At 42.9% G+C, this 15,350-nt stretch overlaps 1 protein-coding gene across 1 annotated transcript; it reads left to right on the plus strand.

Annotated features, from left to right (window-relative positions):
* Positions 1-132: 132 nt before the first annotated feature.
* Positions 133-9,188, plus strand: LOC104411219 (semaphorin-6D-like; the record flags this gene model as incomplete). Its single annotated transcript, XM_010021592.1, has 6 exons — positions 133-273; positions 377-454; positions 1,281-1,372; positions 1,706-1,762; positions 3,583-3,750; positions 5,799-9,188. Coding segments are annotated over 6 exons (1,840 nt in total), but the record flags the coding sequence as incomplete, so codon positions are not given.
* Positions 9,189-15,350: the final 6,162 nt, after the last annotated feature.

Here is a 15,350-nt window from a genome sequence, read left to right on the forward strand (position 1 = left end):
TATATATATATATATGTGAAAAAAGTTTCTTCAGTATCTACACAGACAGTAAATAAAACATTCACAGTGTAAGTGCTGCACAAAGTACTACAGTTACTAAAATAATGGCCTCCCATTATTTTTGCTGGGCAGGTGTAATGCTGAGAGCGAGGAGGACAGAAGAGTCATTGCCCTTCAGTTGGATAGAGACCACCATGCTCTGTTCGTGGCGTTCTCCAGCTGCGTCATTAGAATTCCTCTGAGTCGGTGTGAGCGTCACGGGTCTTGTAAAAAGTACGGCCCCGTTCCTGAACTCCCCCTTAAGGAAGGGCACCAGCATCTCTTGGGAAGGAAGTGAAAAATGCATGATTTTTTTTGGGTCTTTTTCTTTTGCAAGGGCGTGTATTGCTTCACGGGACCCGTACTGTGGCTGGGTAGACCATGAGGCATGTGGAAGAGTGACACCGGGCATGCTGTAAGTACTCCTTTCCAAATGAGCCCAACGCCTCCGTATGCTTTATAGACCACATGAGCTCTTATCCTATGCCTGTTCCCTTGCACTCACTTAATAAATTTGCATTTTTTTAAGATGGTTTTTCAGTGTATACTGTATGTAAGAGAAGAGAATGCTAAAGTCTGACCCAGTTCTGCAGTCTCTAGGTGAAGACTTGCTTTCAGGGTGAGGTTTACATGTGTGAGGGAAGACAAGCAGACCTGTAGGAAGAGTGTTGGAAGCAGGAAGGCAAGAAATTGCTGCCTGCAAACCTGAGCAGCTCAGAGAGGACAACACACAGTCTCGCCTCCCAGGTGTGCTCGCGGCCAGGGCACAGTCAATTGCAAATATGAAAGCACAGGATTCACAGTGGGAAGAGAGTAAGATTTGCCTCCACGCTGGAGCTTGGGTGATATATATGCATACCAAAGGCATTTTGCACAAATCAAGTCTGTAATATACAGTGCATTAGCAGCTGTATCTTAAAAAGAGGCCTTTGTAGCAGGCCAGTGCAAACTTTAACTAGTATAATCAGACGGTTGTATCTAAACCCAAAAGCATGCCCAGTATAGAAGACATGACGAAATTGCTGAAAAAGGGGATTTTTTTTTTCCCCATTATTTTATTATCTATTTCCTGGCATAAGCACATATAGAGAGAGTTCTAAAGCCTGGCTATAACTGACTAGTGCATTTTGTAAAACACTTTCTTGGGCCATACACTAGCTCTTGTTATTGTTTCCATTTGCTGCTTCCAGAAAAAGAAAAAAAGTCACCCTTTGTTTCCCTACTGATACTGTTAATTGCAGGTTCTCTTTGTTTGTTTCATACAACCACAGCACCGGAGGATACGTACAAGATGTCGAGTACGGCAACACAGCGCAGCTTGGGGACTGCCACGGTAAGGCACAGTCGTTGCTGCTCCTCTGCGATGTCTTGACAGTAGTCTCTGGCCACGCCTCACTGTGGATGTTAAATTTATAATGAGCTTTTCAGTAAGATGATGAACACATCACTGTGATTGTTCACAGAGCTGAGCTTTTTGGTCCTGGGTGGCAGAGTTTTGTCTTTTCTTCGCCAATTTACAGCTATTTGGGGTCTGCAGCAAAGTACTGAAGAATTTATTTTTGTAAGCAGTAATATTTTAGTTCTTATTTTCCATTACTCAGGTTTGAGATCTTTTGCTTTCTTTTTGTTACTTTTTACTGATTACTTGTTCCTTTAATTCTTTTAGAAATTTTGCCTACTACAGCTACACCAGATTACAAAATATTTGGCGACCCAACATCTGGTTAGTTTTTTTTAATTTTTTTGAATTAATGACCTTTACTTTCCTTCAGTTCAGCATTTTCAGCCCTTTTTTCCTTCCTTTTGCACAGTTGGCAATCCTCCATTTTTGTGCTTTTACTCATGTTCCCACTGATGGTAAAGATAGTCAGACTCTTCTCACTCAGCACTTCACCCTGTGTAGCTGCATGTTAACAGCTCATTATTTATTGGGACATCTTTTATTAAAGAGCTTGATTAACATAGATGACATCTTCACTGCTCGAAAGTCCACTAAGCTTTACTCTTTATCCCCAGCCATGCATTTGTGAATGCCCCTATTGGTCATCTCTAGTAGATGAATGGCAGAATTTCATCATCTTCCTCCTTACCTCTCCTTTCCTCTTTGCCTTCGTTCCCAGCAAGCTTTTTGCACAAATACACATTTTCTACAATGTGTATTTATATATTTTTGAAATGTTTTAAGTAGCTTATGCTAATGGAAAAAAATTTAACATCACAAACTGTGTAGCTGAATGAGGACTTGAGTAGACAAAGGTGGCTTAGAAAAACCTTTATGCATTATTATCAGATGGACTTTCACATCCTTTTCTCCTTCAGTGCTTTTTCAAACGATGTTTTCACCATCAGCCCCTGGTGTGAAGGGAGGTGGGACCCCCAGTGCTCCTCCACTGAACTCAAAAAGCAGAACCTGTGTTGACTTCAACAGGAGCAAGACTGAACCCTTATTTTCCAGTCTTTGCGCCTTGGAACCTGGGTCTCTGCTTTCAAACCAAGGGCACGTTTTTGACTGACAAATATGAAAACAATCTATTGATACATTAAATTGGTAAGGGTGCAACAAGAACAAGAAGGCTATTTTGTGTTTTGGTTTCTGATATTTGCACTTCTGTAACTTGGCAAGAAGTAATGTTTGAGACAAATATTTTCTAGATATATTTACCCATAATGTAAGGTAGAGACTCACTTAGGAAAGCAAAACAAACCAAAACTGTGTTACATGGAAACGCTGCCTTGCTTGCATGAGTGTTTATCAGCTGCATTTTCAAAGTGATATATTAGAACACAGATACAACTGAGCCTTATTTTCAAGTCCTGAGCGAGTGTGCTTTTGAAGTACATATCTCAGTCAGATCTTGAGCCATAGACATTCATGCCTAAACCTGCTGGGACAGTGAACACAATACTTGAGTGTGCAAAGCAGACTTTGGATTGTAACCCCAATTCGATGTGTTTCCTCCTCATGTGCATTTTCACGTAGGCTATGGTGGTTCTGTTCAGCAAATGTACTACAGAGGAGGCAGAATCTATGCAACATTGTTCCTTAAGAACCATTACAAAACAGGGGTTAAAACATTCCTTTCATCCCCACCTGTAGAAATGGCTCATTCAGCAGTTCCTGGTATACCCTAATAGCGCTCCTGGAGCCGATCTGGTTTCTCAGGTGTAACCTGTCAGGAGTGTGGATCTTTCCAAGTAACTTTTTTTTTTATTGATGTTTAAAAGGCAGCCAAGTGTGTTGTCTCCAGTGAGGAACGTCGCAATTAAGTAAAATAAGTTGTGCTTTTCACCTGCACCAGTTGCTTACTTTAACTTTTGCACTGCTTTCATGTTTGACTTCTGGCTTTTTTTGGCTAGCAGCTCTTGATGTTTTAATGTATTTTTTTTGTTTTGAACCAATTGTTTTTAATCAGCCCTCTCTACCTCTGCAGAGTGTAGGGGGTCACATTTTGCTCTGACTTGTAACTCCCTTTACGTACTGTCTCCAGCTATAGCTTAGATGTACCATGAAACACATTAATAAAAATCTGTTTGCCACCACAGACATGAAGTTCTCCTCAGCTTCCATTACCACAATGGCAAGTATCCCAGTTATATCACCCAAAGTGATTGGTTCCTGGAAACCTAAAGTGACTGGCTCTCGGAAATTTGTAGTTCAAGATGACCCAAACACTTCTGATTATTCTGATCCATTATCAGGTGTCCCAAAGGGTAAGGCCTTACCAGGGAATACATTGTAGCTGAATGGAAACCTGATAGTCTCAGCATTGTCTAAGGCTTACATGTAAGAGCCATGATTGTTAGGCTGTATTTTACACCCATTTCCTGTGAATATGCAGACAGTGCAATCATGTTTTTCATACCTACTTAGCCGGTGTACAAAGTGCTGCTTAGAGCTTATAATGGGAAATACAGGTAATAAGCTCAGCCTTTTATTCCTGGGGTGCTCCAAAGCTCCCATTAAAATCAGTAGGAGTTCTGGATGCATTAAAAAAATTACATTCAAGACTTCTCTGCAGTTCTGGTGGTTGTTTTCAAACCAGTCTCATTTGGATAAGACTGTTGGTGCTCATGATTGGTTGCTTACAAGAGCTTAAGGAATGGGGAGTTGGTTCTTTGGTTGGTTTGGAGTGGCAGAACAGAAGACAAAGCACAGGTCCATGGGAGATCCACGCATTAAGGGGGGTGCATTCCAGACTTTGCCTGCCTTTAGCACCATTCTGAAGAGCATGGGTCAGATCTGAGTAAGCATGTGATGAAATTTTAAGCTGTGGCTATGAGCATCCGTTTACAGATGATCTCAGTACATAGTCAGACACAGGTTTTAACCTGAACGCAAGGAGAAGCATATTCTGCTTATAACTCATCTATCTGTAGGCATTCTTTCAGCTAAGTGAAGCTTTGATTAGGCACTTACAGCAACAAGGGGTTTAATTCAGCAGTACTACTGCGGTCAACCAAAGAATCAGGAAGCTTCTGCTCCCATAACAAAGACTTAACCCAGGTCTTCATCAGTACACAGCATAGCCAGGTGACAGACATGTTTGCACAATTCTGTATTTACTGAAAATCTCACCAGCCAAAAACCATTTGTGTTTTATTACCATTCACCAAAACATATCAGGTTTCCTATCAGCCATTATGGCAGTGCATTTGTCATTTTAATTTGTTGCAGTTATTTTCCATTTTGCTTTAAGTTTTTGTTATCATTTGCTCTTGTGTCATAGCTAATAGTGAATTTTACTCATGTTTTCTTTCTTCCGCACAGTGCCATTAAAACCTATAACCCTGAACATTAACAATGTTCAAAGGCCTTGCCTCTAACAAAAGTAAATCTGTTCCTTCCTCTTGCTCTTTCATTTTAACATCCCTTGGGATAGTTAACAGAATTACTTCCATTAAAAACTAACATTGTCTTAGCTGCAAGATGTCTGTGGTTGCTTTAAAAAAAATCTCAGAAAACAAAGGGAGCTTGTTAATACACAAATAAAGAACTAATCCAATCTGTGACTTCTTAGCTAAAAGTTTTCTAAATTTTAACATTCTCTAATAACTTAACCTTGCAAAATGGGGGGTTTTAATGTTATACAAGTACTTACGTTCATTATTGACTAAAAGGAAAGAAAAATTAGTGCTCTAGTAGAACACCATAATCTGGAACTTCCATAGCTGCACATTTATGTAATGCAAGGTGTGCCACTCCAAGACTAGCAACCTGTGGCTGTGCTCATTTACAAGTTCTGCACCATAGTGCATTAACATAGTTATCACAATGCAGCATGTACACAATACAGTTTTACACAACATTTGCATAATCCTGTCTCTCTTGCTACTGATTTATGAGTTGGGCAGAAAATTGAGAGAGAAATCTGTCCATGTTAGTAATTGTTTTCTGGCCCAGTAGCACCTTCCAACCTTAATTTTCCAGCCGAAATCATTAATGTTAATAACATACAGGCCCTTGTTTGCAAGCCTTAAAGGAAATTCGGGGGCAGGCTAAACAGAAAGTCATACAAGGAGAGAAGCTTGGACAAGAACTTCTTATTATAAAAGAAAATGGACAGTCTTTGTTTAGACTGCTCAATGCTCACACATTTTTATTTAGGAAAGTATTTGCATTCAGCAGTGCAGGATCCAGCTGAGTTACACAGAGCACTTACAAACACTTCATACACGCAGCCCTGAGGGAGGCTACATCCTTCTAAATGTATCTGTATGAACTGCGCCTAGATTTATGATATGCTGCATGTCTTTTGCAGGTGTAAGGTGGGAAGTACAATCGGGAGAGTCCAACCAAATGGTACATATGAATGTCCTTATCACTTGTGTCTTTGCCGCTTTTGTCCTGGGAGCCTTTATTGCGGGAGTGGCCGTTTACTGTTACCGGGATATATTTGTACGGAAATCCAGAAAAATACACAAAGATGCAGAATCTGCTCAGTCCTGTACTGACTCCAGTGGGAGCTTTGCTAAACTGAACGGGCTCTTTGATAGTCCTGTCAAGGAGTATCAACAAAACATTGATTCACCTAAACTTTACACAAACCTGTTGACTAGCAGGAAGGAGTTGCCACCAAACAGTGATACGAAGTCCATGATGATGGACCACAGGGGCCAGCCTCCGGAATTAGCTGCGCTCCCAACTCCTGAATCTACACCTGTTCTGCAACAAAAGACTCTGCAGGCTATGAAGAGTCAGTCGGACAAAGCACTTGGTAACCTCAATGCTTCACGAAAGGAAACGCCGCTAAAAAGCCCTCAGTTTTTCCCTTCCAGTCCTCCACCCCACTCCCCTCTAAGTCACGGACATATCCCTAGTGCTATCGTACTTCCCAATGCTACCCATGATTACAATACATCTTTCTCGAATTCTAATGCACACAAGGCAGACAAAAAGATGCAGCATCTTGATCACCCACTTACAAAACCGTCCAGCAAAAGAGACCACAGGAGATCTGTTGATTCCAGGAATACCCTGAATGATTTTCTGAAACACTTAAATGAAACTACTGGTAATCCCAAAGCAATTATGGGAGATATTCAAGTGGCCCACCAGACTTTAATGCTGGATCCAATGGGAAATATGTCTGAGATCCCACCTAAGGTTCCCAACAGGGAAGCATCCTTATACTCTCCTCCATCAACTCTTCCGAGAAACAGCCCCACAAAACGAGTGGATGTTCCCACCACTCCTGGAGTACCAATGACCTCTTTGGAAAGGCAGAGAGGTTATCACAAAAATTCTTCACAAAGGCATTCAATATCTGCCCTTCCTAAAAACTTAAACTCACCGAATGGTGTTTTGTTATCCAGACAGCCTAGTATTAATCGTGGGGGGTACATGTCTCCTGCGGCAGGCACAAAGATGGACTATATGCAAGGGACGCCTGTTAGTGTTCACCTCCAGCCTTCCTTGTCCAGGCAAAGCAGTTACACGAGCAACGGCACCCTTCCTCGTACAGGAATAAAGAGGACATCCTCCTTAAAACCCGACGTGCCACCAAAACCCTCATTCGTTCCTCAGACAACTTCAGTCAGACCACTGAACAAGTACAGTTACTAGGACACGTCTGTGCTAAAAATGAGTGTGGCGTTGACCTGTACAGGTTGTGAGATGATGTTGTGGTAGACACAGAAGACAGAGACTTGCTTGTTATTACAGAGAACAAAGTGGCCAAAGAAACTGTCTTTACTTCAGTAACATTTGTGTCTTGCCACATGTAGCTGTAGCAAGACTTCGCGTACTTGCTAAGAGCAAACACAAAAAAACAAAGGAAAGTGCTGGTCATTACATTTCTTTTGTTTGGAGCTAAGGAGACATGTAGCACAATGGGGTGGGGGCTACTTTACTGTTCTGAATAGCTAAAAAAAAAGTTACTGGGAAAAAATCAGTAAGCAAATACTTGAAAAATGGGTTCCATTTTAGACTGCCATTAAGCGTGGTCCTTCCCATTAAATGTGAACGTTTTACTATGTATGCATTCACCTTGCCTCTTGCACAAATGTCGGAAAACGGTAATGTCTCAATGAATATCTGGGTTAATAATCAATTTTCTGGAATTCAGTCTCTGGCCCAACTGTAGCATTATTATTTTTTTCTCTTCATGTGTGTGGCATTTTGTTTGTGCCACAGATAAAGCTGTGCGTGTGTGTGGATGTGCGTGTGTACTGTACACACTAGGATGTACTTAGATTCCCATTGCATCTTTTATGCTATGGAATTGTTTACATTGAGCATGACTGAACAAAAGATGACTCTGCCTTCTGCAGCCCCTTGGGTTCCGTTTGGAGACAGCTAAGGATGAACTGCACATCTCTGCCAGCCTTCCGAACACTACCGCCTCGATGAGCTAGTCCCCCAGTGAAAGAGCGCAGATTGTTTAATTCTTCATAACTCTGTTATGCTGCTATTGATTCACAGCTGTGCATTTCAAATCTAGTGTTTTGGGCTGGAACGGAGGAGTTGTTGCGCTGTGTTTCCACAGTGCCTCCATCCAGTACCTGGCCACTGTGAACTTGTGACCCTGTACTTCTCATTGAGGGCAGCTAATAATCAATCCACTTGGCAAAGGCCTGTGTAACTAGAGAAGGTTACGTTTTTGTTGCATTTAATAATGCCCTACACGCTGATAGACTCTTGTCAATAAAAAGAAGAAACATTAATTGGCCTGGCAGAAGCAGTCTGTGAAAACTCAACAGTAGTGCAATCAATTTGTTTTTGTTGTGTAATGTAAGGTTTGTTTTTTTTTTTTCCAAAGTCATGCAGGTAATGACAATATTCTGTAAATATTATGTGTGAGTTTACCTGAATCTGTGCATTTTGTGCCTTATTCATGCAAATGATAAAAGTACTAAAAAAATAAATGAATCTGTCAAGTGTTCTCACTATAGCACATATCTCCCGAGTGCCAGTTGTAAAACCTCTCAACAGCACCCAAAAAAAAAAAAAAGATAAAAAGCAAGAATAATTAATGGTAACTAAAGGCAGCCTACAATCCAAGAAGACAGCAGCATTAAATCACCTTACCATGATAAACATTCCACTCCAGCTCTCTGAAGGATCAAACACATATAATGTGAAATCAAATGAGGTTTCTAGGGTAATGGAACACCTGCTAAAGTTGTGTAAGCTATTTAGTAGGTTTTACAGTATCCACTTGCAGCTGATGTTCAACACAGATGGCTATTTTAGCTTGCAAACTACACACTACCACATTGTTTATTGAACATAAGTATAGAAATAACCACGGCAGAGGAATATTCATGAATTAGTGGGACAAATAACTGCAATGGGTTTCAGAGACGGTGGAGATTTATATTATGTGTTCAAGGGGGAGAAAAGGTTAGTCACTGAAGAGAGGATCTCTGTTACAGAACAAAGAATAGAGGATAGAAGTAGTCATTTTTTTCTTGTAAGGCTGTAAGGGACATTTATTTCCCGAGACCTCTGGATCCAAAAATCAGTGATCTCTCTTCCTAAACACTTCTGTCCTGCAACTAAAACACTACAGATTAATAACTATTAAAAATGTACTTTGTTGTCAAAAGACACAAACTGATCCGAATTCACTTTACAAATATTAATACAGACGTGTGTGAAACCGAACGATAAATGTATGTGAACCCTGATAACCTCCTGTAACATTGTGCTGCCTTGTAGATGGTAATGTGAGTTCTCTCAGTATTTATGTTGAAATTTCTAACATTCAACCTAGTCCTTATTCTGTTAATTTAATAATAAAAGATGCTTTATCCATTTGTGCAAAGGTAAACGCAGATTGTATCTTTTTTAATGGTACGGCATAAAAAAAAGTAACCCTTAAATGAAGCTGCTCTATACTATAGAGTACTTTAACATGTATAGATATCTTGTAAACTTGTATTGTGGATGTGTAAATAATACGTTCTTTGGGTTTTTAACACCGCATGTAAAGTCAAAATAAAATATTCCAATGTACCGAGTGTCTGATTTCATTATTAGTGAAGCTGGTTTTGTTGTTGGGATTACAGTGGAGAAGCTCTACCTGCCTTTGTAGCCGTGTGACTGGGGCACAGGAGCATCCTCTCATCGGCCTCTCCGGGGACTTGCAGAGGTGGACAGCGACGTGCACAGGGGTCCTGCCTTCTTCCTGCAGCCACAGGCTGCCGCACGTGGTCTCCAGGGTGACTTTCAGCCTCCTGCATTAACTATAAGATGTCAGAGTAGCCGGTGTGCAGCCAGTGTAGCGCAGAGCCAGGGGTGCCCAAATGACACACCAACAAGACGTGTCATTTCACTGACCCTGCAAACACACAACACGTGCCCATAGGACGCCTTTACTGGTGCTTGAGCCAGGTTTCAGCTGGGCTCCGGCTCCTCTGAACTTTTCTTGTTAAGGTGAGAAGGACCCCAGTTTTGTGCAAATACAGTGCAGTTTGGAAAGAGGATCGTGTGCTCCTTCTAAAGTTCAGGCTACACAAAGAGATAACTCTTGGCAAAATTAATTGCAGACTCTAAGCATTCCTAAAGGCCTACTAATGCTTGATAACTGAAATTCGTGTTTCAGACAGACAGTAAAGCCCAACAGAAATACACATGCCATACCCTGAGCACGTGCCAACATCACATGTAATTTTAAAATAATCAGGGCAATTTAGTATCAGAAAACAAATATAATGTAGTCTTTTAATTAAAAGTTGATTTTAGATAATGGATAAAAATGATTTGTTAGGAGATGATGCTGTCAAGATAATAATTTGAAATTACAGTGCATGTTTTAACAATATAATGGCACCCAGTTGTATCTTACTAAAAAAATAGGTATCTTTTAAAGGAAAAAGGAGCATAGTGCTACAAAATACAAAAACCAACCAACCAAGCCTGTAATGGTCAATATGTGTCTTTTCTAGTGCAGAAGCCAATTGAGATTTCTTTTTACTGGGGATGAGGTGGTGGGTGGAGGGATGTTATTGGATGTCTTTATATATGAACTTACTTTATATATGTCTCTGTGTATGAACACCTATAGCTGTTACATGTTACAAGCCTGTGCTGCTTTTCCACTTCAAAATTAGCCCTGCCTGTGCCATGAAGGTGTCAGCCGTAAGGCTAACGGGGCTCCCTCTGGGAAGGGGCACTTCCATTTGGAGCACACCCACTTGAACAGTTTTCAGTCACACGTGAAGGGTCATGATGACAAATTACAAACAGTTGTTTTAGTGACATATAAATGGGCATCGACAACACAAATGGTGGAGTATTTTTGTTCAGGAAATACCTGTATTCTACATAAAAAGTGTCAAGTGACCGCTGTCTGCACTTGCTTGTTTTGGTCTGTATTGAACCAGCCTCCCTTAACCAGAGCACTGTGGTGGCTAGATGGGCCTAGCCAGGCAGTCATCTCTCCTGACGTGGTCTGCCTGGCTACGTGGTGGCAGAAATCTATGAAACCAAATACTCTTTGTTAGAAAAGCAAGTACAAGAAAAGCTCTCCCTTTACTAACAGAGGGAACATGGCAGCCAAAGGCTAACCAGCTACAACAGCAGCTTTTAAACTGCTTTGTTTGCAAAGATGATGCCAAAGCAGCCACCTGCAGACTCTCCATTCTGAAAGGGAACTGCAACAGCACGAGGCTTAGCAAGAAAAGAAATGAAAGCAATTCCAGATTTTAACCCTCGGGTGCTCTCCTGGGGCAGTTGGTTGGGTTTAGGTGTCCTAAGGTCTCTTGCAGAACGCTCTGGAGCCACAGCATTAGCTGATGAGCGAGCGCAGGAGGGTGCTTGGCGCTGGTGGGCAGGAACATGCTGGCCAGGGGAGGTTCCTGGACCTGAGCCGGGGGCTGGTCGGAGCGCTCAGGGCTGCGGGAGCACACGGTGGAGTGTGGAGGTGCAGGCGAGGCGCCCGCTCATCTCTGCCTTGCTCTGGGTTTTCTGGGGGAAAAAACATAAATAATTTGGTACATAACACAGACAAGTAAAGAGACAACACGGAGACAAAGGGCTGCGGGCCCACAGCAGTGAGGTGACTGCAACAAAGCCAATTTGTAACGCCGTCAGCAGTTATCTATGCCTATGCTGCCAGCACAAACCTATGGCCTTTTAAATTGGGGGCCTTAAAGTAATCAGAGTAGTTACCAAAATCAGGCTGCCTCTGTCTTAGTGCTGTCTTGCTCATGCTCACTCTGCCACCCTGGGAAGATTATGCAGGGTTTATTCAGTATGATGGACCCTCACAAGGCAGTGCTCCCGGCTGGAGCATGTGCAGTTGGTCTGTGTGTAATGTTTTCCACTTATGAAGGTTTTCTTGGTTTTCCTTCTCCCTCTGTGATTCTGAGCATCAGCAAGGGCATCCTGCAGGTAAATAAAAAAAAAAAAATCCCTTCCCATCTGGGAAAGGTTAGCACCTGCAGGAGTGGGGAGGAGTCGGTCGGTATTTCCCCAGGTCCCTGTTAATTTCATGGGATGGAAAGATGTTTTTTTAAAAATTGATCCCAACAAAATACCTCACAAATGTGGCAAATGGACCTCAGCAGGGGTGCACGGGCTTTGCGCAGGAAAGGCAGCACCAGGAGACCAACCTACCAAGACCGCATTTGTTCAAATATCATCGTATCACAGCACGAAAGAGCAAGAAACCAAAGGATTTGGGAGGAAAAGAAAAATTAAATATTTAATTAGATCGAGCTTTGCTCAGAGAACTGGAGAGTGTCTCCTTCTTATTCAATCCTACTGAAGTGCAACTGGTGTGAGGGCCTGCCTCTGGACCAGCCGCTGCTGCCTGCAAACCTTTTTGTAGGCATATTGCATTGGCCTGACACACATCTGAAATCATAATGTGTCCTGGAGCCTCGACTGAGGAACTATTTCTGCTCTGCCTGAAATGAAATTTATTGGGAGCTCTCATTTTATTAGTGCATTCTGAATTCATCCTATGACCTGATTTATGGGCTGCTTGCTTGCTGTTTTCCTACAGTCACCAACAACTTTTCTGAGCTCTACTCACTGAGATCCTAACTAGATCCAAGTCTGTGTCCTGCAGCAAAGGCTGCTGACCAGAGCAGGCGGTCACCGTGTTTAGGTAGAGCTATTGAATTCCTTGGGTCGCAGTGGTGATGCTGCATCCTCTCTGCCAGCCCCTTGTCTGGCAGTCCTGCCTCTGCCCCTCCTGCCAGACAGAAGAGTGTTGCTCAAGCTCCTGCAATACTTTAAGGGTAGGGAAGGAGAAGAAAACCTGCCACATGGACAAGCTGTCCTGACCATCGACAGGAACGGTCCCTATTTGTCAACAAATAAGGAAGTTTACAACAGGAAAACTTGCACGGCCAAAAAAACCCCAAGCCCAAACCCCCCCTGCACCCATGTTGCTGTGCTTGCTTTGTGAATCACAGCCTGTTTTTCTAGGGCAGAGTCTCTCTGACTTACACAAAAATAACAGTTCTCAGTGAAGGCCCTTCTGCAGGATTATACCTGGCTGTAAGAGCTGTTTTGTAACTTCTTCCAGTAGCTGACCTTAAACATTGGCAAAGGGAGCCCATGAGCTAACTGGTTTGCTCCTGCAGCTGAATGACAGCCTTTAACATATGTCTATTCCTGCACAGAAATGGATGGCTGCCTAGCGAGAGAAGAAAGCTGGCAATTGGCTTTTAATTTGGGTCACTTTAAGCACAGGCTTATTTCTCAAATCTTTGATTTACACCACTGGCCTCACATGAAGGAAAACTAATCAAAAGTAAATCAGAGCAGATGAATCATAAAAGCCACGCACAAGCTGGCTGTGCCTTCCCTGTCTGCGCAGTGAATATCCACCTGATTATGCCGATTTCCTCAGGAATACATGTTGGTCAATTAACAGCTTGAGGTTTTTTTGTTACGGACTAATGGCAAATTTTTATAATCAGGCCATGCTGTATGAGCCATTAGTCACAGATTATTGTGCCCGGCCAGCGATGAGGCGAGCGAGAAGCACTTCCAATAATAATGCTGGATGTGAGAATTGATTTCTGTGAGAGCTTGTGCACGCAGCTCTGCCATTCAGTCCCTGTCACTGTTAGCGAGGTGAAATACTGACTCCACCGCAGGAGGTGGCAGAGCTGCATGGGGCCAGGCCTTCACCTCCATCACTCAGACATGCCCAGAAAACAAATGCTAAGGAGGTGTGGGCACGGCCAAAGCAAAACGGGATGCGCATCTGCAGGAAAGCATTTGCTGGAACAGGACAGAGCCCTGGCATCATCTCTGGCCACATTTGTTTGATAAGGACATCAAGGCTTCAGAGTAAGAAAAACGTCTCTGCTTTTTCTGGGTTTTGGAGGGGTTTCCTGCAGGTACAGCAATGGGAGATGAACAGGCTTGCTTAGGCCAGCTGACATTTTATTTGTGAAAGAGAGGTGCGGAGACCTCTCTTGCCATCCCTGGACTACAGCGTGCGTGGCGGTGGGTTTGCCTGGTTTTACGTTCACTAGAAAAGCCCAACATAGATGACACTCAACTGGGACATAAGGCACCAAACGCCAGGCTCCCAGGCACAAGAGAAGAGCTATGTAAAGGTGCCCACTGAGCTCACTGGTACTACCCTGTGGGGAGCTGCTTGTGCTAACAGGAGCAGAAGAGAGTGTTTTGTGGTGGTGTTTTCACTTCTGTTGGTAACACTCAAGTAAGGGGCATCAAAATATCAAAATCACAGAATCGCAGCACGGCTGCGGTTGGAAGGGCCCTCTGGAGATCATCTGCTCCAACCCCCCTGCTCATGCAGGGCCACCTGGAGCTACTCAAGCATTCAGGAAATCACTGAGCAGAAAGACAGTGAAAATGACTACTCATCCTTCAAATCCTTTCTAGGAGGGCTTCCAGATTAAGCAGGTCTCTTTAAATAACAGTGAAGTCCTCCTTCTACTCAGACTGAGGTGAGTTTGAATACCTGACTACTATCTTTACTGCAGCACTTACTTCTCTTTGACAAGCATAGAGAGCACATCTCAAACAGTCCTTCGCCGCCGAGATCCCACAGGATATCAGCTGATCCCAAAGCAGAACCTACCACGCTCCAAGTGAGTCTTTCATCTGAAGTGACATCACTATCAAAGGCGAGGTTATACAGAGCGGCACACTGAGAAAGTCACATGGTAGTTCAGAGCTGCTTCGTTACTGGGATGGGTAGTTCAGAAAGCACTTGAAAATGACATTTCACTATACATGATCTGTTCCATATTACAAGCATTCCCTGCTAGTTCCTGCTGCTTCAGTTGAACTGCAGTACTTGGTAAAAAGCTGGATTTTCTCTTCCACAGGAGCCTCAAGAGGCTCAAACTACATAAGACACTGCAGGCCAGGAGGGACAGAGTATCCCATAGGACACAAAGCAAGATCAGTTGCCAAAAATCACATTTCAGACTAAAACTACTTAGAAACCCATCATCTCAATTTGATGGGTGCGGTGGAAGGGTGGATGGAAATGTTTGCCCTGCAACTGGTTGACAGAATGGACAGCTTTATGATGTTGGCGTCTAAAAAATGTTTCACAAATGCCACACAGTGTCAGCAGTTTCTATCTAAATCCAGCACTAGATTTTTAACACTCCTCTTTGTGTTCTCCAAAACACAGTGTCACTTGTCCTGCACAAGGCAATAACTAACCTGTCCTGAAACCTCACTGTTTGGTATTTTAGTGCTCATTTGGTGTTTTCAGAGCCCTTCCAGTGAAGGCTTCTCCTCTTTCTGGCTGCTGCTTCGCAGGATATTCTAGCCCCACTGCCCTCTGCTTCAGATGCAAGGTCAAGTCAGGGTGAGAGGAACCCAGATTCAAAAAGTCAGACTGCACCTTTGCCACAGCACC

This window comes from Nestor notabilis, unplaced genomic scaffold (assembly GCF_000696875.1).
Source record: "Nestor notabilis isolate BGI_N333 unplaced genomic scaffold, ASM69687v1 scaffold27719, whole genome shotgun sequence".
Classification (NCBI taxonomy): Eukaryota; Metazoa; Chordata; class Aves; order Psittaciformes; family Psittacidae; genus Nestor; species Nestor notabilis.